Source organism: Tetrao urogallus, assembly GCF_951394365.1.
Source record: "Tetrao urogallus genome assembly, chromosome: Z".
Classification (NCBI taxonomy): Eukaryota; Metazoa; Chordata; class Aves; order Galliformes; family Phasianidae; genus Tetrao; species Tetrao urogallus.
In genome coordinates, this window is record NC_136816.1 from 4,894,539 (window position 1) to 4,921,965 (window position 27,427).

At 39.0% G+C, this 27,427-nt stretch overlaps 1 protein-coding gene across 1 annotated transcript in view; it reads right to left on the reverse strand.

Annotated features, from left to right (window-relative positions):
• Positions 1 to 27,427, reverse strand: part of SVEP1 (sushi, von Willebrand factor type A, EGF and pentraxin domain containing 1) — a gene marked incomplete at both ends in the record, with an annotated part of 119,486 nt that overhangs the window by 34,755 nt on the left and 57,304 nt on the right. Inside the window, 21 exons of the mRNA XM_079548889.1 lie at positions 1,177 to 1,350; positions 2,464 to 2,634; positions 3,168 to 3,291; positions 6,195 to 6,319; positions 7,464 to 7,639; positions 8,234 to 8,435; positions 9,601 to 9,758; positions 11,256 to 11,457; positions 12,217 to 12,330; positions 13,165 to 13,278; positions 13,993 to 14,089; positions 15,226 to 15,320; positions 17,262 to 17,423; positions 17,741 to 17,902; positions 18,644 to 18,805; positions 19,305 to 19,538; positions 19,810 to 20,001; positions 22,406 to 22,514; positions 24,409 to 24,530; positions 25,669 to 25,863; positions 27,241 to 27,372. Of these exons, the coding sequence (XP_079405015.1) occupies positions 1,177 to 1,350; positions 2,464 to 2,634; positions 3,168 to 3,291; positions 6,195 to 6,319; positions 7,464 to 7,639; positions 8,234 to 8,435; positions 9,601 to 9,758; positions 11,256 to 11,457; positions 12,217 to 12,330; positions 13,165 to 13,278; positions 13,993 to 14,089; positions 15,226 to 15,320; positions 17,262 to 17,423; positions 17,741 to 17,902; positions 18,644 to 18,805; positions 19,305 to 19,538; positions 19,810 to 20,001; positions 22,406 to 22,514; positions 24,409 to 24,530; positions 25,669 to 25,863; positions 27,241 to 27,372 (3,222 nt within the window). The remainder of the gene's footprint in view (positions 1 to 1,176; positions 1,351 to 2,463; positions 2,635 to 3,167; positions 3,292 to 6,194; positions 6,320 to 7,463; positions 7,640 to 8,233; positions 8,436 to 9,600; positions 9,759 to 11,255; positions 11,458 to 12,216; positions 12,331 to 13,164; positions 13,279 to 13,992; positions 14,090 to 15,225; positions 15,321 to 17,261; positions 17,424 to 17,740; positions 17,903 to 18,643; positions 18,806 to 19,304; positions 19,539 to 19,809; positions 20,002 to 22,405; positions 22,515 to 24,408; positions 24,531 to 25,668; positions 25,864 to 27,240; positions 27,373 to 27,427) is intronic.

Below are 27,427 nucleotides of genomic sequence, written 5' to 3' on the forward strand. Positions count from 1 at the left end.
CTGTAGTTTCTTTTAAGACAAGAAAGACTGGAAGGACAGTTGAGTCATGCGTAACAGAGCAAAAGAATATCCTAGGGCATAGGTGTATGGCTTATGTGTCAGGCTTTGTTAGTGCCTGCCTTAAGAGTGAGTAAGAAAGGTAAAGGATGGTCCAGGGTTTTAATTTAATTTTTACTCTTTTCATTTTCCACACCTTTTCTTCAATCTAGAAGGTGAAGTGCAGGGAATTTCCTTTCCCAGATCATTCTTCCTACTGCAGAGATGCTGAACTATGTGGACAGTCATGCAACATTTACTCTGAGTCTGGTCATGTTTATATGCCTTTGATTAAAGAGAGGAACATCAGACTGGATGGTCTGTTTGGAGGTTCTTAGAGTCCCAAAGGACTAAATGCTTTAAAACAAGATGGATCCTGCTCCAAAGAGAATTTTGGCAGGACTAGAAGGCTGTTCACTTGACTTTTGCTCTTTTTTACTGAAAAAAAAAACCACACCTACGTTTTGTAGCTGCATGTTTGGACAAAACAACCAGTCAAATCAAACATAAACACTGCCAGGTTATCATCCTGCAACCCATATTAGACATGAGTGAAGCAGCAGCAATTTGAGTACAGCCTGTCAGTGTATTCCAGTGGGGATCTGCTGTAGACATGGCCTTTCAAGAAGATACGTTTAAGCCCTGTGTATGCAGCAGAGTGCTGGTCTCTCACCTTTCAGCCCCTAAATCTACATCTGGTACACCAGACCCAGCTGACTAGGAAGGAAGTTAAGATATGGCAACTATATGAGCTGTGTCCATTCTCAGCCTGTTCAGTGCTGCAGCTGCTTGCTGACAGACATGCTGAGGAGCAGGGAAATGCACAGTTCAGTACCAGAGAATGCAAGGATTCCAAGACTAGAATCTGAAAGTAGAGAGGCTGGGAGTGTAATGCAGGCTTACCAGGTATGGAGTATAGGGTTTGGGACTTACAACAGGATTGAGAAAGAAAGGTACCTGACTGGAGGCCTGGCTTGAAACAGTGTTGAGCACATGATTTCAAAAACGTGAGTATTTTGGAATGTGATTTCTGAGATTCTGCCTAGCTTTCACAATTTCAGAATGAAATCGCACCCAAACCCAAGAGCACAGAAGTCCAAGATGGCTAGTCCACACAGCAGTATGTATGGCATGTCTCACCAAGGCATGATGGTGAAATGCTGCTCCAGCTCCCATTGTCCTTGCAGAACATCTCAAAGTCACCCAGCAAATAGTAGCCACTGTTGCACTGATACGTAATGGTGCTGCCAGCAAAGAAGTCCTCAGCAGCATAACCGCCATTCTCTAAAGGTGGAGGCACTCCACAGCTGATTCCTGCAATGAAAAGAAGGGACAGATATTAGCAGAGCAAACACAAACTGACTTCAGAATGATTTCACGTGGGCCCAGAATTTTTCTGAAGTAGCGACTGAGTACAGGTAAAGAAGAGTCTTACTTTGCGGGTACTTGTCAGAGAATTTCCAGCTCCTGACATTCTGCTAGCTTTGGAGGAGAAATCTGTGACTAAGATCTCAGTAGATGTCTTTTTGTTCCCCTGATAATCAGCGACCTTTAATGGGCTTTAGGAAAAAAGGAAAACTAAGTTTGTATGTATGTTCCTGTTCTTTCCCTTTACTGAAAAACAAGCTCAATATTACTGTGACTGAACAGTGCAAAATCAGCAGATTACTGCAAGGTCACAGTACTAAACTGAGGTCACAGTGAGACTGGAGCTCCTGACATATATATAACCCTTAGCATCTCTTTGAGTGTTAGTAAAAAAATCTCTCCAGATCCAAGCTGATTTATCATCAAACCTGTGATTAGTTTTGAGATCAAGCATTAACTTACTTCTGGAGCTAATTTACTGTACTGTTGAGAAGAGAAATACGGTCAGCTCCACCGTATGCAACTACAGTCCCATGTGCAGTCATAACAGAGCAGATAAAAGAAAAGGAGAAGGTAGGAGTATGTATGCAGCCTAGTTTCCTAGAAAAAATTCCAAAAGCGTCTTCTAGAAGTGTCTTCTAAGTCCTGGCAGAAGTATTTGTTGTCTTTAAAAGAAACTACTCTAGAATACACTAACACAAAGGATTTTATTTCAAACTAAACATTCTCAGTGACACTTCAAACTCACAGACTCAACTATTTCCTGTGCATCTCCCACATTCCTGGTGCAAGGGGAAGGAAAGCTCAGAATATCTGCTGATCCAAATGGACTCATCTCTGCCACAGTCATTAGAAACTGACTAAAAAAGTGTCAGAATCAGATCACAGTGTACTTCCTGCCCAGTAAAACTTGAGTTTAACTTTAAGCACGTTTGTATATGCTGTAACATGGATGGATTCACACATCATAGTTACAGGGATAAAGAGACCATAAATAGCATTAGGGCCCAAATAGAAGTCTAGGTTTCCTAATCCTGCCAGCCCACTGAGACAACTCACTTTCACAGCGTGGAAAGGGTCGCGTCCACTGTCCCATGTTAAGGCAGTGCTGAACAGAGTTTCCCACTATCTGGAAGCCTGGGTCACAGGAAAGGCTGACTTTTGACCCTGGCTTTAAATCAGATGAAGACGCACGCAGATGTGGTACAGATCCTTGCAAAGATGGACAATCTGTGGACAAAATGCATGCATACAGTAAGAGATATATATATATTTATGTGTGTCAGGAATACATTTCTTAACTGACTGCTTGATCCTGTGTAAGTTTATCCAGAAGAAAGACTGAGAAGTATTATGCTAACCTACATCCTTCTTGGATTCAAATAGTTTTGAGAATCATCAAAATACAACACAAGGAAAAGAATATGTAGGAAAAGAGGTGAGAAGACAGAAGGTATTTTAATAATGTGCAATTACTTTTATAAGAAAAGACAAAGAAAACCTCCTTCTGACCAATCACCATTTTCGCTCTTTCTCATCTCAATTCAGGAAGTAATAAATCTTTGTCAAAGATTCCAATGAACTTTTGTTACAAAACTGTGGAATTTGAGGAATGAAGGACTGAATGTTCCAACTGTTAAGTTATCAAAATAATTTATTCAAGGTTTGTAGGACACAGGCTGCAAACTAGCATATTTAACCTCATAACATAAGTCTTACAACACTGTCCAGAAAAAAAGGGTTCTAGAAAACAAAGCTCTAACCAGCACAAAATACACTCTTGTAATCTATCTTCACTCTTCCCACAACTCCTGGAAGGAAATCTGGCCAGGCTAGCACATTTCCTTTTTGGAGTTCTTCTGGACAGGATGTAGCCAGAGATTTTACCTAGGGATTTAAAACAGTTGATTAGGTGATGTTTAAGGAACACGTAAAAGAAGAATATTATAAAAGAAAAATCTTCCATGTCAGCATGCAATATTAGAACTAGTCATTGAATGAGTCATGTTATTCTCTCCTAGCACAAGAATTAATTGTTATTCTGTACTTATGAGTCAGCTAGTGTGGATAGGCATGTGAAGAGGTAATATCTAAAGGAGTACTTGTCATGCAAGCAAAATATAAGAAATTATTCCTTAAGAAAGTGCCAGTGAAAAACATGGGCTTTGAATTCACTCTGCATTATTTTTGCTCACTGTAAATCCAAGAGAAAAAAAGGAAAGATAGTTCCAGAGTGTGACTGGGATTAAATTGCATTATTGCCACACAACTATCCACTACCTTTGTCCCTACCAGGGCGAAAGTAATAATATGTTAGCCACAGAACTGCTGAAAAAACCCATAGAAGCCCTGAGGAGGTCAAATATGCAGTAGAAGGATAATGAAAGATTTCCTGTTCTTTTAAGATATTAAAGAGTGAAGATCTGAAAAGATGATTATTCAATTAAGAGAGCATGTTAGTAATTAGGCTACTGAGACTACTTCCTATTCCTTGTCTCTGCTGTGCTGCTGGGTTATTCCAGTAATTCTCCATCAGTGAGAAACAAATGTTTTCTTTGGCACCATGAAAAAATGATTTAACAAGAGCCAAGATGAGCAGCCCATTGGCCTGGGTACATGTCAGCACTGCCACCTAACCCAAAGGCATAGTTTCAGGGCACAGCCAGCCCTGAAACCCCAGGTGTGCCCAGTTGCCAGTCAGCAGCTGGATTAACTGCCTTTGTCAGAAGGCCTGCTGGCTTCTGTCCAGTCTTGAGAGGATGAAACAGTGTATTATACTGCTTGTTTTTGTGAGAAGGGAAGGTGTGTCACGAACCTCATACTGAATTTTTCTCACATTACTCCTGCCCTGAACTCCAGTCAGACTGATCATTCTAGAGCTGGAGAAGACTGTTACCTGGACTATTAGTACAGAGCCCATTTCAAGTATCTCACTTCAACAGTCTGCACTGATGGAAACAGCTAAGGACAAGGGCTGCAAAGCATCTGCCAGGAATTTGCAGTAAGATTTTTCCAGTGTGGACCAAACAGATGTGGGATCAGCCCTTCAAAGTCATATGGAGGAGAATGCTGGACAGGAAGGAACCCCAATCATATGAAGATATATAAAGATATTTCTGCTGCTATTCAGCAACAAAAGAATGAGTCCATGCAAAATAAAAGTGCATGCAGATAAGCAACTAAAGCATACAAAGAAAAATCTTAAAGAACAGATTTAGCCTTTCTGTTATTCACAGCACAACATATCCATGTCACCCCACTTTCCTATATGGCAAAGAATAAGACAGTAAGACTTGCTGAATAGCTCTAGCTGGCTAGTGCAAAACTGGTTATAGCAGAGATAACGGTAGTGATCTAGTATCACAAGTTTTATAATGAATGAGGTAAAAACTTTAAAGGAAGATTATTTGGCTTAATTCCCAGTCAAGTTTCATATCTTTTCAGATAAGTAATACAGATATTACTACAAATGATAGGCAGGACTTTCTTCTTCATTATATTTACACTGCATTTGAAGTAAATCTGAATTTTATCCACCCTGTCAATAGCATTGAAGAGAGGTGGACACTGAGAAAGACTCAAAAAATCCCACTTAAACTCTTCACCAGCGTGTCTTGTATAATCATACATATACTCATTAGCTTCCTAAGTGCTAAGTGCAAAAAACCCTGAAGATATGACTTGTCAGTGCATTACCTGGAGATCTCAAAGGCCAAGAATAGCAGCAGATTAGTTCTGAACACAGCAGAAAGCAATAGCAGTAAAGAAAAGGACAAAGAAACAGTGAAGCAAAGATTTGGCTTAACTTCTTTTTTATTTCATGCTCATTTCATTATTTTGGATCATGGGCACAACAGAGTGATAAACCATCAAATAATGGTACAACTGTTAAAATTACATCAAGAGAAGAGCCCCTTCCCCCTCTCTGACTTTGAATTTAGTCTTTGATACTCAAGTGTTACCAAGTGATTCATAATTTCTGTCTGACCTTTAGGTACTGAACACCACTAACTCACCATAACAGAGATAACAGTATCCCTGCTGTGTGAACAAGTCGACAGCCAGAAAATCAAGAGACCAATTATCATGCATCAGTACTTAATATATCACAGTGAACATACCACAGTGAAAGAGCAGCTACAAACTGAAGAATTGTGAGGTTTTGCAATTAGATTTCAAGAAAAAGTATTCACTTCATGGATAACCAAGCACTGAAACTTGCTCCTCTTAGAGGCTGTGAGATCGCTGCCCCTGGAGACGTATTTTGATCCACTGTGATTTTTTAACTCTGTGGAAGTTTAGTGCCAAATCTATATTTTGGTGCCTGAGTAAATGCAGCCTAATATTCAGTCCTACTGATCATATAGACTTTTCCTGGGACTACAAAGCTCAAATATTTTTCACTGCATCTAATGCATGAACTGAAATTATGATGCCTCCCATGTTAAATTTAATGTGGCTTTATATAGCAGGACGAAGGAACTGGAACTGGTAAAAACAAGTTCTGATATCATTTCACTGGGTTTTCTCTCTCTGCTAACAGGTTGCTTGCTTTTGTAAACTGCTTCTCCTTCAAAGCAACTTAGTGCAGAAAAACTCAGTCAAAACAGAAAGTTACTTCAGTGCTGTTTTTACTCTACCTATTCTTAAAGGTGCCCTACTTGCTTCTCTAAGCTTATTACACTAAGACAGAACTTCATCAGATCCCAGAGACCAGATCCTTGAACGCTTTTTCAAAGATCCATCCTGTGCTTTGATGATTATGCCCAAACACTGCAATAAGGTCTCACCTGCTGTGGAGACAGGACATGGTCCCAGATATTGAGCTGACTTATGGAACCAACAAAAGATTCAGCTGGATTGAATCCTTCTCCTTTCTGATCTTGCTCTTGTCCCAGCACAAGTGCACCACCACCTAATCTCGGAGAAGATTAGAACAGGGACAGGAAACAATATCTTAAAGCAGCAATCCCCACAGGAAGAATGAACAATAAAGCAAAATTTTGCTACCCCATATTATTAGCACTTTTACAGTGTTGGCTCTAGGATACAGTTTCTAGCCAGCACTTACTGTGAGATATATTACAGTGCAATGCAAAACACAGTTTTGAGCAGGAGGGGCATATTTCACTGTGCCAGTTTGCACTTCCTGCTTTCAGGAAAACTTAGATTAAATTTGAATCCAAACCCTGTGAAGCACACAGATTATTAGAACAGAATCAACGTTCCAGCATGCTACGTAAATTAAATTTTCTCACATAGAATATATGGATGTGCATTATGTAAGCCACAGCAGAGTGCAGACCAAAGAGTAATGGAGCGTACAAGTTTTGGGGCTTACCTCTGGAGATACCTATATTACTGCAAAGTAGATGGAAAAGCACAGGGTGCACAGACTAACACGCTGCTTTTTTTTTTTTTTTTCTTTTTCTTTTTTTCTTTTGGTATGGGAGCTTTTCAAAAGTTTGCAAATCCTGAAGGTAGTGGTATGAAAACACTAGCAAAACCAAATCTCTTTGCAGCAGTTTAACATCAAGCCATTCACAGCAATTTGATGCCAAAGTTATTCCTTCTCCATTCTTCTGATATTGCCAGAAAGACTACTGACCACAGAAAATAATGACATAGCAAAATCCATCTTGATAGAATGGAATGCAAACGTTGCTTTAGGAAGACATCGGAGAGTAACAAACAGTAGAAGGATAATCTGATGAACTTTCAGCACAGATTTCTACAGAAATGTCAGTATACTTAAGGTTCTTGAGTGGGAAACATATTCTCTCAAAGCCATTCCAAAAGCTGCTCAACGTAGGCTCCTTTGTGGACTAAACTGTGCCAGCCTCAAAAGAAGCTATCTACTTCAGCACAGAAATGTGTACTTGGTCTTCAGTAAGACTGAAAGAACAATCTCAATGAACAAGAAGTGCAAAGGAGATCCTTGCCTAAATGTTGGAAACATGCTAAAACACGAAGATTATCATTTCTTTGCAGGTACAGAAAATTCTGCAGGAAAAACAAAAATTAGGCAACAGCTCTGAGGTAACACAAACAAAGCATACCAGGGATTTCTGAGCCAACAGAGAGCCCGCTGCCTCCATCAGATAGCTTCCCATCAATGTACACTCTCCATGCCCCATCCATGCATGTCCATGTGACCGCAATGTGATGCCAATTACCATCATTCACTGAAGGACAGTCTGTGATTCTCTCTTTTCCATTTACATACAGAACCCAACTGTGTAGAAGGAAGATGAAAGCAGACTCAATTGCATGCAGCAGCTTGAAGAACGTGGCCAGTCCCACACGACTCAAAGAAATGCTATTTGCTAAATGCATCTGCGTCATACAAGAAATCTCTCCAGAAGTATTTGTACCTCCTAAGAGAACTACTATGATATGCATATTTCAGTGAAATATGTAATGTGTTCCTGTACTAAAACATGTTGATTCAAGTTTTGGCTGCACGGTGCTTTCCTAAAGTTTTCACTTGGATCCTCTTTTGCCTTTGGCATCACATCCTGAGTGCTAAGCTTCAATTTTTTACAATCACTGTTTCAAGGTGTCATTTAAATAATGTAAATGTAGTTGTGGACGAAAAAATTCTGCTTCTTAAACTTCGCTATTTTCTTGTCATTACTCTTATATTTAGCAAGAAACAGAGGAAACGAAACAGTGAATAAACAAAACAATGGGGCAACTCCAGGTAAAGTTTGCATGCAGTTTTCCTATCCCAAAAAAGACAAAACTGAGATTAAAATCTATGCTGGCTATGTTTTCTTTATCAATTCAAGACATGTTGAAAGCTAAGAAAAGCAGAATAGTGGTTTACCCATTGTAGTCGGTCAGAAGAAATGCATTATCACTTCCATTTTCCACTGCATAAGAAATAGGAGTTCCGTAGTTGGTGGTGTCAGTGGATTTCATCCAGAATGTACATGTGATGTCACCAAGCGATGGAAGAACACCATCAAGCATAACGTACCCATAGATACCAGAGACTTCAAAATCAAGATTGAAACCAGAGGACTGTTCTGCAACAAAGACAAAGAGTTTTCAGAGCTACATTCCAGAAAATCCAGAAACGGTACTGAATGGATTCCAGTTAAATGGAAGAAAATGGAACAGAACCCATCTACAAAAACTATTCCCTTGTATTCAAGAGTGAAAAAGAATGTACAGCAGTCAAGCATCAGCCAGCATACAGCGCTTTCTTTTACAACTGAAAATGCAGCTGATAATCTAACAAAGAATGAACAAAGACCTTGCACAGCACTGGATACTCTTTTCAGTCTCCTAACAATGAACTGACAGAGCCATCTGCCATCCTACAACTCAAAAAGGTGTGATCAGCCTGTGCCATTTCACGCACAATGCATGAAATGCATTTCATGCACAGGGGTCAATATACAAAAAGCAGCAAATGAACAAAAAGTGTTTTTTTTTCTCCTGAACTGCAAAACACTGCACTGGTGTAGAATGCTCCTGCGCTGTACATAAAGCAGAGTGGCATCCATTATCAGAATATTACATGCAAATGTACCATCTGGAGCTCTCCTGAAAGCTAGGTGTTACTTAACTCAGATACGGAACGTGGTCTAAAAGACCTGTATGTTCTCTGCTATCTTTGCAATATCGACATGATTTCTCAACTGCTGTTAAAAGATTCACCAACTACTAGTAAAACAGTACGACTTTCATGATTTGGCTAAAAGACAAACGGAGTTGAGTGTCATGGTTATGTGGTGTAACTCCACCATTACTTTGGGAATTGCATCAAATGTGATACAATTTAGCTGACTGCAGGAAAGTTGATACCCTGCGTACTTTTAAAGCTGAGACTACTGGGCCCTCATCACTACCTCTATAATGCAAAGTCCTGCAAGAAACTGAAGAAAAACAAAGAGCTAATTAACTCAAATACACAGAGTACATACAAATTTCACTTGATAGACATAAAGGGTCTTAAAATTATACCTGAACTTTAGAAAAGAAATGCATGCAGATATGAGTTAGCACATATGGTGTTACTTGTTTGCAATTATATGCATTAATGCTGCAGTCACAGAAGTTTCACTCAGCCTTTCTGAGTTCTACCATCTGCTTTCTGAGGAAGTGGTATGCAATCAGCTCAGCAAGTGCAAATTCTACCCAGAGATTCAGTCAAGCCACCTTTTTCTGACACTTATTCCTGTATACCTGTTTCACACCTGCTGCCTGTAAAGCCAGGAGGACATTTACAAACGTACGAGTTCAGGGCATCCACACAGGTGGCATGGTTTAAGCAGGGGCTGGAGGCACAGTCATTGATGTTCACTTCACAGTTGAGTCCTGTGTACCCTGTCACACACAGACACCTATGGAGGAAAAGAGAACACTTTAAATGTGGTTGCTGTAAAAAAATTCCAGCCATAAGACCAGGACATCAGATCTGCAAATAGAGAGGCCATATACTGAAAAATGAGCAGAATATATACTACACAGTAAATGCAGTTTTATTTTGTTTGTTCATGTTAAGTATGCTTGCATGCTATCGGCTGATAGGGCTGCAGCATTTTAGTTCTTAACAGGGATAATATGATATTTAAATCCAATGTCTGCATTTCTTCCATGAAACCAAGAGACTTTATTGTTGGATTCCTATGAGTGAAGCATACCTTCTCAAGTCTAGAGAATTACAGAACAGAGGTACCTGACCTTGCAGGAAGAGAAGTACTCTGAGGGAAAACAAGATATCCAAAAAACCCAAAAGCTTCTGAGGCTTTGGGGAAGGAAAGGCTTGTTAAAGACAGACAATAGTAGCTGATTTTCTCTTCACTGTGATCCGCAACAGGACATTCTTATCAGTGTTCATAACAGACCTGAGTTCAGATACACTAGAGCAAAAATAAGAATTTGAAAGATTCCAATAGTGTATTTTAACCTTTTTATTCTCTCAAGTGTCATGTAGGCTTCAGAAAAGTAGCATTATCAGATACGTGTCCTACCATCAGTTACTCCAGAAGAAAGAAAGCACTTGAGATTTGAGAAAAGTGCAATTCTTTTGGAGCAAGAGTATTTAAATATGTCCTGGTTTTATCTGGGATAGAGTTAGCCTCCTTGCATTAACTTGTATGGTGACGTGTTTTGGGTTTAGTGACTGCGTCCAGTCACTAAACTTTAGTGACTGCAGACCAGTGTTTGAACAGAGTCAAAACTTCTCTGCTTCTCATTCTACCCTGCCAGCAGAACAATTTCAGAGGGGACACAGCCAAGACAGCTGACCAAAACTGACCAAAGGGATATCCTATATCCTATAACATCACACTCAGAAATAAAGCTGGGATAAAGAAAGAGGAAGCATAGGAGTGTTACAGAGTTACAGTGTTTGTATTTCCAATAAACTATCATAGGACAAAGCTCTACTTTTCTGGAAATGGCTGAACATCTGCCTGTCTATGGGAAGCAGTGAATGAATTCTTTACATTGCACTGCTTGCTTGAATATCTTTTGCCTTACCTATCAAAATGTCTTTACTCTAAACCACAAGTTTTCACACTGCTTCCTTCCGGATTCTCTTCCCTAAGCAACTGAGAGTGAGACAGCAGCTGTGTTGGGCTTAGCTGCCAGTGGGGATTAAACCACAATAAACCTCTCACTCAACCACTTTACAATCCTAGCATTCTTATACATCAAGCTCTGCATATTTTCTTTGTTGTCTACCTTGGAATAAAAGGTGGAGACACTAGGATTTATCTTCTTTGCTTTTAAAATCTTTGTTAGTGTGCATAAAGTCACCCCACTGAAACCTAAGACATGCGAAGCACCACAGCAGACCTGACTTTCCACACTGTTTTATATCATTTATTTTTCACCTGAAGCTGTTGATACCATCCCTGCATGTAGCCCCATTCCTACAGGGTCTGCTGAGACACTCATCAATGTTTCTTTCACACAAGACACCAGTAAAACCTGGGAGGCACTTGCAGGAGAAACCTCCAACTCGATCTTCACAAAGAGCTCTGTTAAGACATGGGTTTGAAAGGCACTCGTTGACCTCTGATTCACAGTGAGCGCCTAGAAAGAAAAGAACAAAGCTTCAGCTGCATTTTTATTTAAGCTGAAATAATGTCACCAAACCACTGCTGGTTTCCAAGAACTGTTGCCTACTTTCTAGAAAACAGCAAATACTGGAGTGGCAGGACTGGTATTTACTCCACCATCTGAGGTAAACTGGGCAGAGAAATGCTACAGGAAGCATCTTTGTAATTGTAGAAATTAATGTTTACGTCAGGAATCTAAATGGATATTGCCTGCTGTATGAGTAATTTGGGCTGAATCAGGAAATAATCAGAGTAACTAATTCGATCAACTGATGGAAGGCTGCTACAAAAGACATTAAGTTTGAACCTTAAATATAATAGGAAAATGTGAAAAGTGAAAAAAGTGACATTTTGTACCTTGTCAAATTGAGGATTTCTGTTGAATTAGAGAATCTGTGTTACAAGATCTGACGAATAAAGAAACTGTATGTGATTTTACTTTTTGTTAACAAATTAATTCAATCAATTGGAATTGCATTGTTCTTTCCTCAACACACAGGAAGTTATTGGCAAGATCTGGAATAGAAGACCAATCACCCAGTTGGTCTTCTGAAGCCACAGTGTAGCACTACAGGGACTCTCAGAGACTACATGAACCTGCAGAAGCTAGCATACCAAATCAACATACCACATACGTAACACATAGCAGTGAGACTGAAATACTTTGGTCAGGGAAGGAAGACATCTTTTTGCATTAGAAAGAAAGAAATCTGGCTCACAAGAAATAGTGTACCTGTGAATCCTTTTGCACAAGTGCACTGGTAACCATTCTTCTCGTCGACACAGTGACCTCCATTCAAACATGGACTGGAGTTACATTCATTTATATCTTTCTCACACAAGAGACCTTCAAATAGCAAAAGCGCACAATCAACACAGTCTGGCTTTACATGATGTGGTGTTCAAATACTGAGGGCAGAAGTGCACTGCAATTCTTGGATAACAAAGGCCTGATGAAATCAAGTGATAAAACTCCATGTTTGACTGCACTGTTAAAAACATTTGAAACAGATCATTTGTATTACTCAGCTGATGAGATGTGGAACATGCCAAGACCATGGCTTGTCCTTATAAAGTTTTAAAAATACTCAGCAAGTGTTGCTGTCAATATACGCATGGCCATAAACTTAACAAGGGAGTCCACTTCCTGGTGGAAAACACCAGGTCTTCCTTTTAATCTGCTGCCAAATGATATACTCTAATAGCTTACTTTTATATTTAGAAATTAAGTACTTTGGCAAAGTACTTAAGCATGTTCGTTTCCCACATATTTCAACATCTTTGACATGCATGCAGGTGGCAGTTAAAAAGACTGAGGAACAAGATAAGAGAAAAGCTATTAATTAACTCAGGGCTACAGTAATGCAACTACATAAATGCTTTGTCTGATCAAGCCATATTCAGTTTCACAAACATCTTCCCTGTGCTTATTTACTAATTTCCTAATCTTCACTCTTTATTTCCTTTTTTCATTTTCAGAAAATATCACAAACAGAAGCACATGCTCTCAGAGTGACTGTCCTTTTTATTTCAGAAGCTACTCATGTACAGTACAACTTTCTTCTAGCCTATATATCTGTCTGGTTTCCTGTTACGGTTCTATTTAGCACTGCCCTGTTGTTCTGTATTATCTACCTAGCACAGAAATAATACGTTTCTGAAGAAGAAACAATTAGATTACCAGAATAGCCTGGCTTGCAATGACAAACAAAGGTCCCAATGCCATCTTTACACACTCCATTATTGTGACAAGGAGAGGATTTACATTCATCCATTTCTGTTTCACATTTCAAGCCTACAATGCAAAATAAAGGATTGAGAACATGGAAACGAAACAGGAAATCATTCAAAAACTACAGAAGTTACAATTACTTAATGTAGCAAAATGCGATTATCAACTGTGGACATTAGTAGATGTTCTAGTTATCTTTTATTAGGTTGTATTGTAACACTGACCTGAGACAAAAAGCTGAGACAAAAAAAAGATGAAGAATATAAGACAACAGTCTGATCAGTTCCAGATGGTAACAGTTAATATTCTATCACAACTAACAGATCAAGAACTTTTTGATAACAAGTTATCTGTTTGCTCTGGAGCAACCATGAAGTTTACAGGAAGAAGAAAGAGAATATCTGGTGGAATTAGATGTTTACAGTGCAAACTTGCAGGTTTTGCTAATCATAAATATCACTAAGCAAAGAACTTTCAAATCCACAAAGCTTTGCCCAATCCACTCATACTGAATTCCATGGAATTTTTTATTAAAACCACTTAAAGAAATCCCACTCGTAATTCCCTTTTGACAAACATCATGTAATTCAGCAAGAACATGAGGAACTATTTCTTCTCTTTTAATACTTCTGTGTTATAAATCTATGACAGACATTCCACTTATTCCACTATAGTTAGCCTACACTCTTGCACTGAAACGTTCCGCTCCTTTATCTTTGCTCATGTTAAAGACCTGGAGCCATCTTAGCTTTTCCCTTTGCTTCCCCAGTTTTTTACCTGTATATCCAATTGGGCATATGCAAATATATCCACTTCCCAACTGTTTGCACGTCCCATTGTTGTGGCATGGCTCCAGGAAACATTCATGAAACACCTGCCACAGGCAATAACAATACAAGTACAGTAAATGTGGAACAAAATATTCCCACTCTAAACAGCACGCTCTATAGTCAATGTGGAACTTCGATTGTAACTTAATTTCTACTCTTTCCCTTTGTCTCCTCTACACACCAATTACTCTTATTTCTAGAGAAGAATGTGGACTACTATTTTTAATTACCAAAACATGATCATCATGGCTCCTCCCCTTGAACTTTCTGAGCTATGATTAACAGCTGAAATTTTATACTATGCTGTATTTTTTATGAGAGTTCTCTGCTTTGCATCCTTTTATGCAGGCTAATCACTTCCTACTTCCTGTTACTGGTCATTAAGTGAACTATTGGTGGGCTTCAGTGAATGGTGTTATTTTTTCTCAGCTTACAAACCTGAATTCAGAGAATTCCTTGAGTATGTGGTCAAACACAATCATGGCAGATAAGTCTGTCACCTAATGGGAACCATTATTTAACATCTTTTCTTATCACCAGTCAGCTTTGCTCCTCTAACACATGATCTTCACTTTCGATTCATATAAAGCGGCCTTGTCTGGGTTACAGACTGGGCGATGGGTAAGGCAGCATCTGTGACACACATTGTCAGTAGAGTAGTTTCTATTACATGAGGACTTGCCTGTATTTCAAAAGCAGTACTCAAAGCAGAAGGGAACTCTGCTTGCCTCTCCTCAAGTATATCTATACGGTAATGAGCAAAATAAAGTTTTTACAACTGGGACTTAGGTTCCTGGTAGTAACTGCTACAATCCAGCATGTGGAAGCCATAAAATGACCAAGTATGATCAACTTACTTTTCATGGACTGGCTAAACTCTCTCCATGGAGTTTACATTTCTTATATAAGTCTGATAAATTTCTCAGACATTAGGTGAAGTCTTTAAGTCCAACATTTAAGACTACCAATGAGCTGATTTGCCCACTTTTATTCACCAGAAGTGATTTTACAATCAGAAACAGGATCTGAAGGTACCCCTAACAATCATCACTATCAACTCTTCAGGAAATACAGTCAGAATAACAATTACATTTAAAAAAGACTTATTAATTTAGTACTGACATAAGATGTGTGGCTTCTTTTATTAAAGGCAATACTAGAAAAGATATCTTTTCCTTGCCTGACTGCTGACTTTGTACTGTTTGCTGATGTTTTCTGGAGAGGCTGGTATCATCATCACACTTTCCTCAGCAGCTGAGAAAGTAGAGCCAAAACCTAAAGGGGAAAGATACAAACATACTGTCAATAATACTAGATCGTAAGGTCTGTATTCTATGAGGGCATCAGAATAGCATTCTAGTAATGCATCTAAAGAGTCTGAAAAAAGTGAATTTATGGGAATAAAACCCCAAATTCACAGCAAACATGTAGCATTTTATATTTATATATACAATATATATTTGTAAGTTTTCTAAAATACAGGTATGTAAGTACACATGTCACATGTATTTATATGCGCATATGCATACATACTTTCTTTTGTATATATATCACAGTATCACAGAATCATAAAAATCACAGAATTGTAGCATATCCCTAGCTGTAAGGGACCTACAAGGATCATCAAGTCCAAATTCTGGCTCCACATAGGGCTACCCAAAGTCAAATGCGGTGCCTGAGAGCAGTGTCCAAACATTTCTTGAACTCTGGCAGCTTAAGGCTCTCTACAAACTGAAAGGAGGCAGTGTTGAGGTGGGGGTCAGCCTCTTCTCTTGTGTAACTGAGATAAGACTAAAGGGAATGGCCTCAAGTCGTGCCAATAAGGTTCATGTTGGATATGAGGAAAAACGTGTTCTCCTAAAGAGTGGTCAGGCACTGAATGGGCTGTCCAGGGAGATGCTGGAGTCACTGTCCCTGGAAGTGTTCAAGAAACACTTAGGTGTTATACTAAGGGACATGGTATAGTGGGGAAGTTGGTCAATGGTTGGACTGGATGATCTTGGAGGTCTTTTCTAATCTTGGTGATTCTATGGTTCTGTGTTCCCACTGTCCTGGGGTGCTATGTCGTGCCCATATTTCTCTGGGGCACAGCCTTTCCTTAACCCCAAAAGCCTCTCCTGATACAGCTCCATGCTGTCAGGCCCTGTCACTGTCAGAGAGCAGAGCTCAGCGCTGCTCTCCACTCCCTGTGAGGAGCTGCAGCTGCCATGAGCCACTCCTCACACTTCTTGTCCTCCAGAACCTTCTCCATCTTCATAGCCTGCCTTTGGACACTCTCTGATAGTTTCATGTCCTTTTTGTACTATGATGCTCAAACCTGCACACAGTACTCAAGGTGAGGTTGCACCTGTGGAGTGTAGGGTAGGACAATCCCTTCAATCCCTCAACCAGCTGGCAATGCCAAGCCTGATGCTCCCAGGATACAGTTGACCTTTCTGGCTGTCTGGGCACACTGCTGACTCATATCCAACTTGCTATCTATCAGAATCCCCAAATCTCCTTCAAGGAGCCGCTCTCCAGTGTCTCATCCTCCAGACTGTATGTATGCCAGAGTCACCCCTTACCAGGTGCAGAATCCAGCACTTGCTCTTGTTAAACTTCATGCTGTTGGAGATTGTCTAGATTACTCTGCAAGGTCTCTCCACCCCTGATGGAGTGAACAGCTGCTCCCAATTCAGTATTGTCAGCAAACTTGCTCAAAACACCTTCTATTCCCACATCCAAGTCATTTACAAAGACATCAAAGAGAAATGGCCCTAAAATGGAGCCCTACTGATCTTTGCTAGTGACCAGGCACCAGCCAGATATAACGTCATTTACCATAATCCTTTGGGCCTAACCCATCAGCCATTTGCTCACCCACTGCACATATATATATAGTATATATAACAGTATATATATACACACACTGTACACATACACACACATACATAGTGTGCACAGGTATATATGTGCATACATACATACATACTCTGTATATCCATATGCTGTTATTGAGCCATGGTACATAACACACAGTTATTCCTTCCATGCAGCACAGAGACAACACCAGCATGCCAAAATAAAAGTGAACACCACTCCTTGAGTGGGAATTCTACATTTGTTCTGACAGTTTGTGAAAAATAAAAAACAGGATCTTTTCTGTTAAGACTACTGCTGGCCATCCTTCAGATGTTCTCTTTGCTTGTTTTTTTCAGGAGAGATAATTTGGCTTACTTGAACAATCTGTGATGGATCTGGCACCAATGATTGTTGTTGTTCCATAAAAGGGACACGACAAGCAGTAGGACTTTCCTGGGTCTGGCTGATAATAGTCTCTGGGACAAGGGTGACAAGGTGTCAAACCTGTACGAGAGAACTCCCCTGCAGAACATGGTACTGCAAGAACAAAAAGGACATTTTTTTTGAAAGAGATCACTTCTGCTGACCCTGCATCCTGCACCCTTTCTGAGCACTTCCTTTCCTTCCCTCACAGTTCCTTTTTAGATTTTAAGGAGTGGGGTGAAACCCACTGGGAATTAACAACCCTAAGAGATGTTTATTTCACTATTAGGTGAAAAGTTCTCAAAGATCTATTAAATATCTTGAAAGTATTTCTTTCTATTTCTTTTCTGATAGAGATAGCTTTCAATGCAGCTTCCTTCCCCTTTTTTAAATGTAACTGTAGAAATTTCATAGACCTATCTGTTACACACCTCCACAAGCTGAGACATCTACTGCACCTCTTTTTACCGTCGAGGTATCTTCTGGGCAAGAGATGCAGTTCCTGGATCCAAATGCTGGCTGATATGTGCCAAGAGGACATGTTTCACAGGTCTCAAGACCATTAGGTGAGTATGTTCCCTGCTTGCACTGAGCTGTGAGGCAGAAAAAATCATAAAAAATAAGTAATGTCCAAATAGGAAACATGACTTCTAACCTCTGAAAAAGATACTGAAATCATAATGCAAATTACAGAAACTTTTTATTTCTTGAATTTATGCTGAAGGGTTTTATGCATACAAAGAACAACAACAACAAAAAAAGGACTTGTGCTAAGCTACTGATAATATATTTGTGAATTATTAATGAATCATCTTCACAGATGATTTAGATTATCACAGATGATGAAACTCAGTTACTCATTTTTAATGAACAAAATGAATAATAAAACAATAAATAGGCAATGAAATTAACTTTTTTTTCAGAACAAGCTGCAAAGAGATAGGGGAGCTGAGGTGCTCAAAGTCAGACTACTGCTTTGCAATATGGAATGCAAAAACTCATCTAAAATCACCATAGGATAGAGAGAGGTGGGCAAGGACAAGAATGGCATTATTTTAAGTGTGTTAGTCCATGCAAAATGAACTGAAAATCTCACAGACAGGAGATAGAAATGTAACAAAACTTGAAGGGCCAGCTCTTCTTAGAATATCTGCCTGAACATTGTGCATGCTACAGAAGTGGTAAAAATGTGGCCTTTTCTCTTAACATATACACATGAATGGTTGGTTAGGACTAATTCTCATTTCACAAGTTAATCTCATTCCTGTAATGAGGACCAAAGGGATGGCACTAGGCAGTCAGAAATGGCTGTCGGAAAAAGATAAAGTTCTCACCTTTGCATTCTGAAATGCTCCTGGAGTGTAGATACTCAGTGTAACTACCAGATGGACAACTTTTGCATTCCAGCTGCCCTTCCTCATCCTGGTAGGATCCAGTCCAGCAGCTTTCACAGGCGTGATGCTCCAGGGAGTAATAGGTACCCAAAGGGCAGTTGACTGTAACGTTGGAAACATAAGGTTCCCTCAGAATACATAATCATATATTCCTGTTTCGCCTCTGGAATTCCCATTTAATCAATCCCTGTTTATATGAAATGTAACTCCGTTCCTCAGCAAACGGGCTTGCATGAGTTGTCTGTATGGAACGCTGTGAACATTTCACTGTGCACAGGAAATGGAATCCAGTTCCCTATCTCATCCACAAGAGTAACAAATAAGGTTAAAAGACTGCATATCAAGTACTGCTTTCCTGAGTATCACCAACTGTGTGGATATGTCTGATTTCCCCATGGGAGCATCCCTTTTCCACAAGCCTTGGTTAGGAACATAAATATCCTCTGGAAGTCAAACTGTGCAAAGCATTTTTGGAGTTTATTGTTCCGGGAGACCACAAGCACTGGACTGTGTCAAATCACTATCCTCTGCAAATATCCTCTAAAACCTTGCTTTTCAAAAAGATTCTAAATATATGTGAAGAGGAAGTCCTCTGGCTTACCACACATTCTCCCCTTCAGCACAGAACCAGGTCTGCAGAAAAGGAAAGCCTTCTCTGTCTCCAATGAGTTGCTGTCAGCTACAATGAGTTCAGATGCAAACTGAAAAGAATACATGGGTTCCTTATTGAGAGTCCTGTTCAGCCTGTTTGTTATCGTCTCTAGAGTTTTAAGAAGTCGTTTCTGGTTTTCCAGTTCCAGTGTATCATTCCTTTCATCAGGCAGTGGCACGCTAGCTGGGATTTAAAAAGAGAACACAATAGCACACAGATTTTAGAGTCAGCACTTCCAGCTTGCTCTGAAGAATATCTAGAGTTCAACACTCAGGCTTGACAGTTTGAAGCATAAAGCTGGCAATGTGCAAAATGAAGCTACAAGTGTCTCAAGAAAACTGTTGTCTGCATCTCCAGCAGGCATTTTGAATTGAATGCAAAGTCTTGCTGAATGTATTAGGAATATTTATCTTTTTAAGAAAGTTTAGCAGGAGGCTATTTTGACTTCTCTCACCTGTGATGTTAAATATTAACTTGATTTTGTGGTCAGTCATTGGAACATTCAGCTTCTTATGCCTTTTGACTCGAGTAGGTGCTGCCTTTGCAAAAGCAGAGAGATGCTTGGATAGGCCTTCTTCCTGCACACTGTCAAAGAAATCATCGTAGGAATAATCCAGCTGGTTTGCCGCTCCCCAGCCAGCAGGTCCTGTCAGACATTTACAAAGAAAAAAAAAGAGAAGCAAGATCATGTAGAAAATAAGTGCTTGTCCTATAAATACTTATTTCTGAAGTACATCCTCAATAGAATGGTGCCTGACTGAACCTCTGAACAACATGTGTTGACTTGCCTCTGAACAAGTGCCTACTGCAATGTGACTGACTGAAGAAAAAAAATCTCAATACTGATATCTGTGTATTTAGCCAAAGCCTTAAAGAAGGTCTGATATAAAATTTATTTTAAAAGGGTACTCATAAAAGCAACAGTTATCTTCCCCTCAGCCTTGCATGGGCCCTCCTATGCTGGCAATATCTGAAACAATTCTGCACTGATCTCTCTTCTTCCTGCTCAGCTGCAGCTAGCATGCCCAAAGCAGCATCTCCAAAACATCCCTTCTTCACAACTCCTGAAGAGTTGTAGTCATCTGCCTTCTCAGAAAAGGCTGGTGACATCACCCTATGCGTTCAGTCCTTCCAGACAGGCATTTCTTGTTACATATGGTGATTTAAGTTCACCCTCAATCAGCTTGCTCTGTAAGTAATCTGCCTTTTCATGAATAAAATTAGAGGTATGCAGTCTATTTCATTCATCTATCTGTGAAATAATGTGAAGGCATAAAAAAATTCTGCCAGTTACCAGGTTAAATCATCTGTCTTACAACTTACAGTGGAAATAAGGCAATTTAAACTCACAGAACTGGGGCTGAAACTGTGTGATTACTCCATAACAAATTTTCTAAACTGTTGTCTCTTTTAACTCGAGGAGAGTTCTCCTCTCCAGCCTGCCCAGTAATATTACGACAAACTCCAGAAAAACAGCAATGAGGTAATTTTGAAAAGAGATCAACATGAGCCAGAAGACAATAGAACCCTGTATCTCATTTTCTCAACACTGTTTCCTCCAGGTGACTTTACAAATTAGTTCCTCTTATCATCAATATTCACTCCTCCCTGATGACAACTCGCAGATGTCCCCTAGTCTGTCCTCTAGTCTCCTGTGTCTAATTGCAAAAAAAAGTCCTTTAAATTCAGTGAAGAATGTCTAAAAGTGAGAGAATAAGCACTAAGCTGTACTGAAGTAATCCCAACATGAACTTACAAAGGAGCCACAGTCCTATTAAAGACTAAGTGTTCTGATGTTGGGGTCAAAATGCCCCATGCTAAGTCTGTATTTAACCTTACTTCTTTAAGTAACACTAAGGGACTAAGAAATCCAAGGACAAAAGCAGTACAACACTAATGCTAATCAGTATGAAAATTGACTGAAAATGACAACTTTCTTGGCATATAGCAAAGTGGGAGTAATCACTAGGGCTGCCATAACTTCCACCCCAACAATCAAAAAAACTACCCTTTCCAACAGCTTAATTCTGGCAGACAGCTCAGCACTACTTGTACACTCAATTCCTCTGGATGAAATGAAGAGAAAATGGGACAAGCAAAAGTGCAAGAGCTCATGGGTTGAGAACCAGACAGTTTACTACATAAAGCTGCATGCAGAAGCAAAGCAAACCAAGGAATTCATTTACTGCAGCTATTCAGGCAATTATAGGCTCATCACACAAGACAGGTTTCTTGGGAAGGCAAACACCATCTCTTTGAACACCATCTCCTTTTCTCCTCTCCTGTAGTTTACTGCTAAGCATGATGCTATATGGTATGGGATATCCCTTTATCCAGTCTGGGTCAGCTGTCGCGGCTATGACCATCCCAGCTCCTGGTGAACCCCAGGTCCTTGCTGGCAGGGCAGAGCGAGAAGCTGAAACGACCCTCACTCTGTGCAAGCACTACTCAATAACTAAAGAAGTCTGTATGTTATCTCTATTTTTTATAAAAAATATGGCATCATACAAGCCCCTGTAAAGAAAACTAACTCTACCCCTGTCAAACCCATGACACTTTGCATACAAGAGGTTTCACAGCTGACAGGCAATCTTATGCTTTGAGTGAACACTGCAAGGGTTAACTGTGGACTGAAACCAACACCAAAGACAAAAAGTGACCCTGTTTTCTTAACAATCTCTAGAAATATCTGCTGTGCTTTTGCAGTGTTTTGGATTGAAAGTGTTATGTTTAAAAAAGTTGCTTTCTTCAAAGGTAACCAAGCAAGTCAGTAGCACTCAGCATTATGTGTGCATGTGCATGCTTTTTTTCCTCCCTATCATGAAACATCTCAGTAAACTCTTCCTTCTCATATGTACTATACAGGAAGCACTACTGAAAACAGAGAGCAAGCAATTCCACAATAAAATGTGTTGCATAATTTCTTAGTATCTTAAGAATACTCTATAATTTTTTAACTATTCCATGCAACACATTGCAGTATTTCAGAACAAAAGGAACTACATAACATTAATCCTGAATGGCTAACGATGTGTGCAATCAGTAGTTACCAATGGCAAATCCATTTTCATAATCGTAATTGTACTCCAAGCAATGTTTCTGTGTCTGATCTTCCAGTCGGCAGTCAATATCATCAACGTCATTACAGAATGATGGGACCTTACAACATAAAGAAGAAGAGCATTAAAAATACAGAATTACATAGCTCACCCCCAACTTAAAAAAGCTGTGTTATAACGTAAAGCCCTGGCCCTGTTCTTTCTCTGGCACAAGACTTCTACTTTCACACCTGTTATAATCACAGCAGTTGCCGAGGATGCAAGTTCTGGATCTCTGCAAGTGATTTATTTAATTTCCTACTCCGGAACAGCAACAGTTACATGCTGCCCTACAAGATAAAGGCTGTTATTTTAAAATGATTGCAAAAGCCTCTCCTGAATCAGACTACCAAGAAAAGCATTTCCAGAGAAGTGAACAATTCACAGGACAGAAGTGTAGCTCTCCATTATTGTTTTGATGAGTTCTGCTGGTAGGAAGTCGCAGTAATTTAAGCCTGCTCTTTCTTGTTCAGTTTTCATTGTGCTCTGCCCAGAAACCACAGAACAGAGAACTATAGAAAACTGACCAGTATTGATAGATTTTCTCTCCACAAAGGCAGTGGACATTAGAAATGAACAGACAAATGCATTATTTTATAAAACCTCTATTTCTTGTTTCTTCCAAATTGATTTCAAAGAAGCTGGTCTCTAGGATTTATTTTGGGATCGGTTTATTTCCTCCACATTGCTTTTTCATTGGAAAGATGGCTTCTGCTGATATGGTCCCCCTTTTCCTATCTCTGTTATAGTTACATTTTAAAGTTATTGGGAATAGGAACAGACATAATCAAACTAACCTTTTCAACTCTTTTCCAAGACTGCTGCATTTTGATATAACTTCCTGAGCTGGTCACTGAACATTTTTTCCTATTTTCCTATTTGCTTGCTGATACTAATAGTCTAAGCAATGAAACCTAGTGGTAGTTGCTAAATAAGCTCTTCGGAGAAGAGAAGAGAAATAAAATTAGCCAAGATTTTTCTGCTGGAAGAAAACAAAGCTGAAGTAAGTCAAGAGAGTAACAGATATTCACGTCCAAGTGTCAAAGATTGCCTGGAAGTGTTATTTGAGCTTTCAGCCTTCTGATGAGAAACACTGACAGGGATACCACAGCTGCAGTAGTCTGTTCAGTAGCTATATATGCTAATAATGCTTTTCAGTTACCAGTGAAGCTTACAGCACACAGGCTTTGTTCTGTAAGAAATCTTTAATTGCCCAGGTACTGTGCTCTGCAACAATACCATCACATGGGGCCCGAGCATCAGCTCCTTAGACCACAACACAAAGGTCTGCTGCTTCTGCTTCACAGCTGAGGACAGACTCATGGATTAAGAGGAAGATTGGTAATATTGAAGTGAGAAGCAAGAGACAGTGCAGAGAAGGAATGTGCCACCCCTTCAAATAAACTGCTGTGCAGTATTTATTGATTAGAACTCAAAAACTCAAGAAACTTGAGCAAAGTATTTAAATCACTACCCTGGATATAAGTGCCTAGACACTTGAGCACCAAATGCAGATTTTATCTCTCTGTATCTCTGTGCATTCACTGTGTTATCTAGATGAACGTTACACATAGTATTTGTAAAATGAATGTATTTTATCATTACATCGCACTCTCACATACAACACTGCAGTTTCTGAGTAACCAGCAGGGATTTTCAAAACTGCATAGGTTCTCTTTAAAATCTTACAAAAAATCTGTGAGTATCAAGTCCCTAAGCTGTGCAGACATTTCTTCAAATCTTGTCCCTAAATAACTTCTAATTGAAGATGGAATGAAAATGTCAGTGCGTCAGCTTTGTTTTTAAAGGAGGTTTGTCATCTTCCGAAAAATCACAAATCCCATTTCCAAGCTGCTGTTGTATTTTTCATGTACAAAAATAGACAGCTAGGAAAAGTAACAAGAAGTTGTACTTTTTAAAAAATGCGTAAAAGGAAGCAGCATTTACTAACCTACCATTTTACCAAGTGCACTCTGGAAAGCATCAGAAAAGCCATTTAGAAGACTGTTGTCATCACATCGTGTTGCTTTGTAAAGCATCTCGAAGGATTTGAACCCATGGTTTGCGAAACGATTTACTGAAAAATGTTGGAGAGTGAAATTTTTGTTGGTCAGTGCAATAGTTTGAGGAATTGCCAAAAAATTGGATTACACTAAACTAAGAAGCACTGTCTTTAAATCAACGCCCCCCACCCCCCACTCCCAGCATTATATACTGGAAAATGTTTATTTTTTCCTAAAATGTAACATTATGTAACATTCATTTCTCAGTCAATTCAGACAAATACGAAAGTAGACTAAATACTTCTTGACAGACATCACATTTTCATAATACTTTAATGGGAAGGCTAATGGATACTGAAGAAAAATGCCTGTTATCTATCTATTATAGCATTTTCGTAATGGAAAAACTTCCCAGCTGTCACAATCCTAAACCTCACACTTCTTTCTATTGAGAGAGAATCAAGTATTGGAAACCCAGTCACTACAGCTGCTAGGCTAAATACAAAAAAACCCCAGAATTTAAGTAAAGCGAAATTCTTAAGGTCCAAGTTATGGGTTTTGATCTGTTAGATGGCTCTGAAATGTTATTCTGATTTGCCCACAGTTGAAACATTGCTCTTTGCTGAAACAAAAAATCCACTCTGATGAGAGTAGATGTAAGCTGGTGCCAGGATTGGCTTTTCAAGTACCTCTCATACTTCTATTTTTAAAATGTCACTAAGTCTGAGAAAGTCCATAGCTCATAGCTTTGTTACTGTGTGTCTTGAAGGAAATAGACAAAAGATCTGATCTGGCAATAAGTAGATATGTAATTACAGCATGTACTGCTTTCACAAATACATCTGCACTTTCCATTTTCAAACATTGTTGAAATTCTTGTTGAAAAAGTACTCTGAGTGTATGCACGCAAACTACAACATATTTCAAATGCCAATTTGAACTAATGACAGGTCTTCTCTGCTTTGCCATCTTTGCTAGCTTGCTTGTTAGCAGGATACAAATTGACTACTGTTTTTGTATTTCACAGAACTTCTGAAATAACACTTCTAGGGACTTCTGAGTATTCATATTTGTAATGATGTGAGAGATTTATTATCAATATACAGCAGTCATAATTCCTAGAACATTTTTATTTAATTCCTCATTAGGACCATTGTTGGATGAGCTGCAGATTCATTTCACAAAACATAAGCTAAAAATATCAAGACTTACAAGAGCAGTCAGGCCACTCTGGAGAGTAAGGTGGCTTCCAGACACCATCCTCATATGCACAATAGTAGTTTTCACTTGATCCCTCCGAGAAGCTATAACCCTCTGCACAGTGCAACTTACAATTAACACCCACTTCATCTGATGTGCATGTAAAATTGCCATTCACAGGCTCAAAGGAGATTTCACAGGGGGAACCTGAGAAAAATACAAAGACACGAAGGAAAACATGCAGACACACGATGAATTTGGAAACTTAAATAAGCAAACAGGAAAGTAGTACTGGTAAGGGTTTTGAGAGCTGCACATGAAGCCTGTGTGTTATTTGTTGTGTCCAGAAGATCAGATCCAGTGCACTGCTAAATTCTTCTCAAACTTCCATAAATGTGAAGGTTTTTAAAAAAAAAAGTGATACATATAAGAAATCAAATAAACCCTCCAAAATGCAAGGCTCAAACCCATCTGTACTTCTTACTCAAAGGTGCACAGTCAAGTATGTACCTACTAAAATACTACAAAAAATTAGTTAAAATTTTCACATGCATTTTCATACAATGAATTATAGTAAACTATGTTGTATATTGAATTCAAAAACTAAGCATTATCCATTCTACACTGCTGCAACAAGACACAGATTTATCAAAACAATCTTAGGAGGAACTGACTATAAAATCTCAGTTATGATCTATTTTACAGGCCAGAAGAAGACACAGTGAACATCTGAGAATATGATCTCATGAGCACCAAAATCACAAAAAGTTTGAAGTGGTGTAGACCTGAAATAATACAAATTCTAAAAAATGTCTTTTTCTTGCTAAGATTTACAAAAGCAAGTCAGACTGCAGCACATCCATCTGTAATTTATCTTTTGCAAAGCTACGACCAGGTGTCCAGTTTGCATAATTTTAAATATTCACTAACATTTATTTATACACACAACCAACTGAGACATTAGGCACTAGAGAGCAGAGACAGTGTACAATTTGCATTCTTTATACACCAAATTATTGATTTGTCTTTAAAGAGGAAGGTAAACTATGGTGTCTATACAAGCAACACAAATGCATGAGTATAAGAATAGGTACAGCTAGTTTCCAAAACCTAGAGTGTTCCAGTATCTGTTACAGTATTCGTAGGTGATTACAAAAATGTTTCTACAAGGTTTTCCTTTTTAAGAACAGATTCGAAGTTTGACTTCAGTAACCTCTACTAATTCACTTCACAACATATTTGTACTGAGAAAAAAAATGGATCAACAACCGAAAGTTTAACTGCTCAACAAACAGCGATTTCAGTGTTTTTACACCTAATTTGAATGTATTATTCAAATTATTCCAAATTCATCACTGTGCTTCTTCACTCTGAGAAAATTATATAAACATCCTGACTGCGTCAAGTTACTCCAATAGAAACCAGGAATATGTAATTAAGAAACTGGGAATATCTGAACAAAGAAATGATGTAGACTTGCAACTTTTATGACATTCAGTTAAAACAAAACAATGTACCTGGTCTGAAAACACCATGGCTTATGTGCTGTTGAACTGCAGCAGCAGCAACAAGGCTAATACAAACCTTTGATGACAACATGTATTTCACATGTCCTGTTATTGCCAGAAGGATCCAGAGCTACATATTGAACTGTTGTTTCTCCTTTGGGAAAGAGCTCTCCAGGTTCATGACTCCTAGTGATAGTCAGAGGAGCACCTAGAAGAATTAAAATAAGAATTAAAACATCAGTGAGCTATAAAGGGCCGCTCAC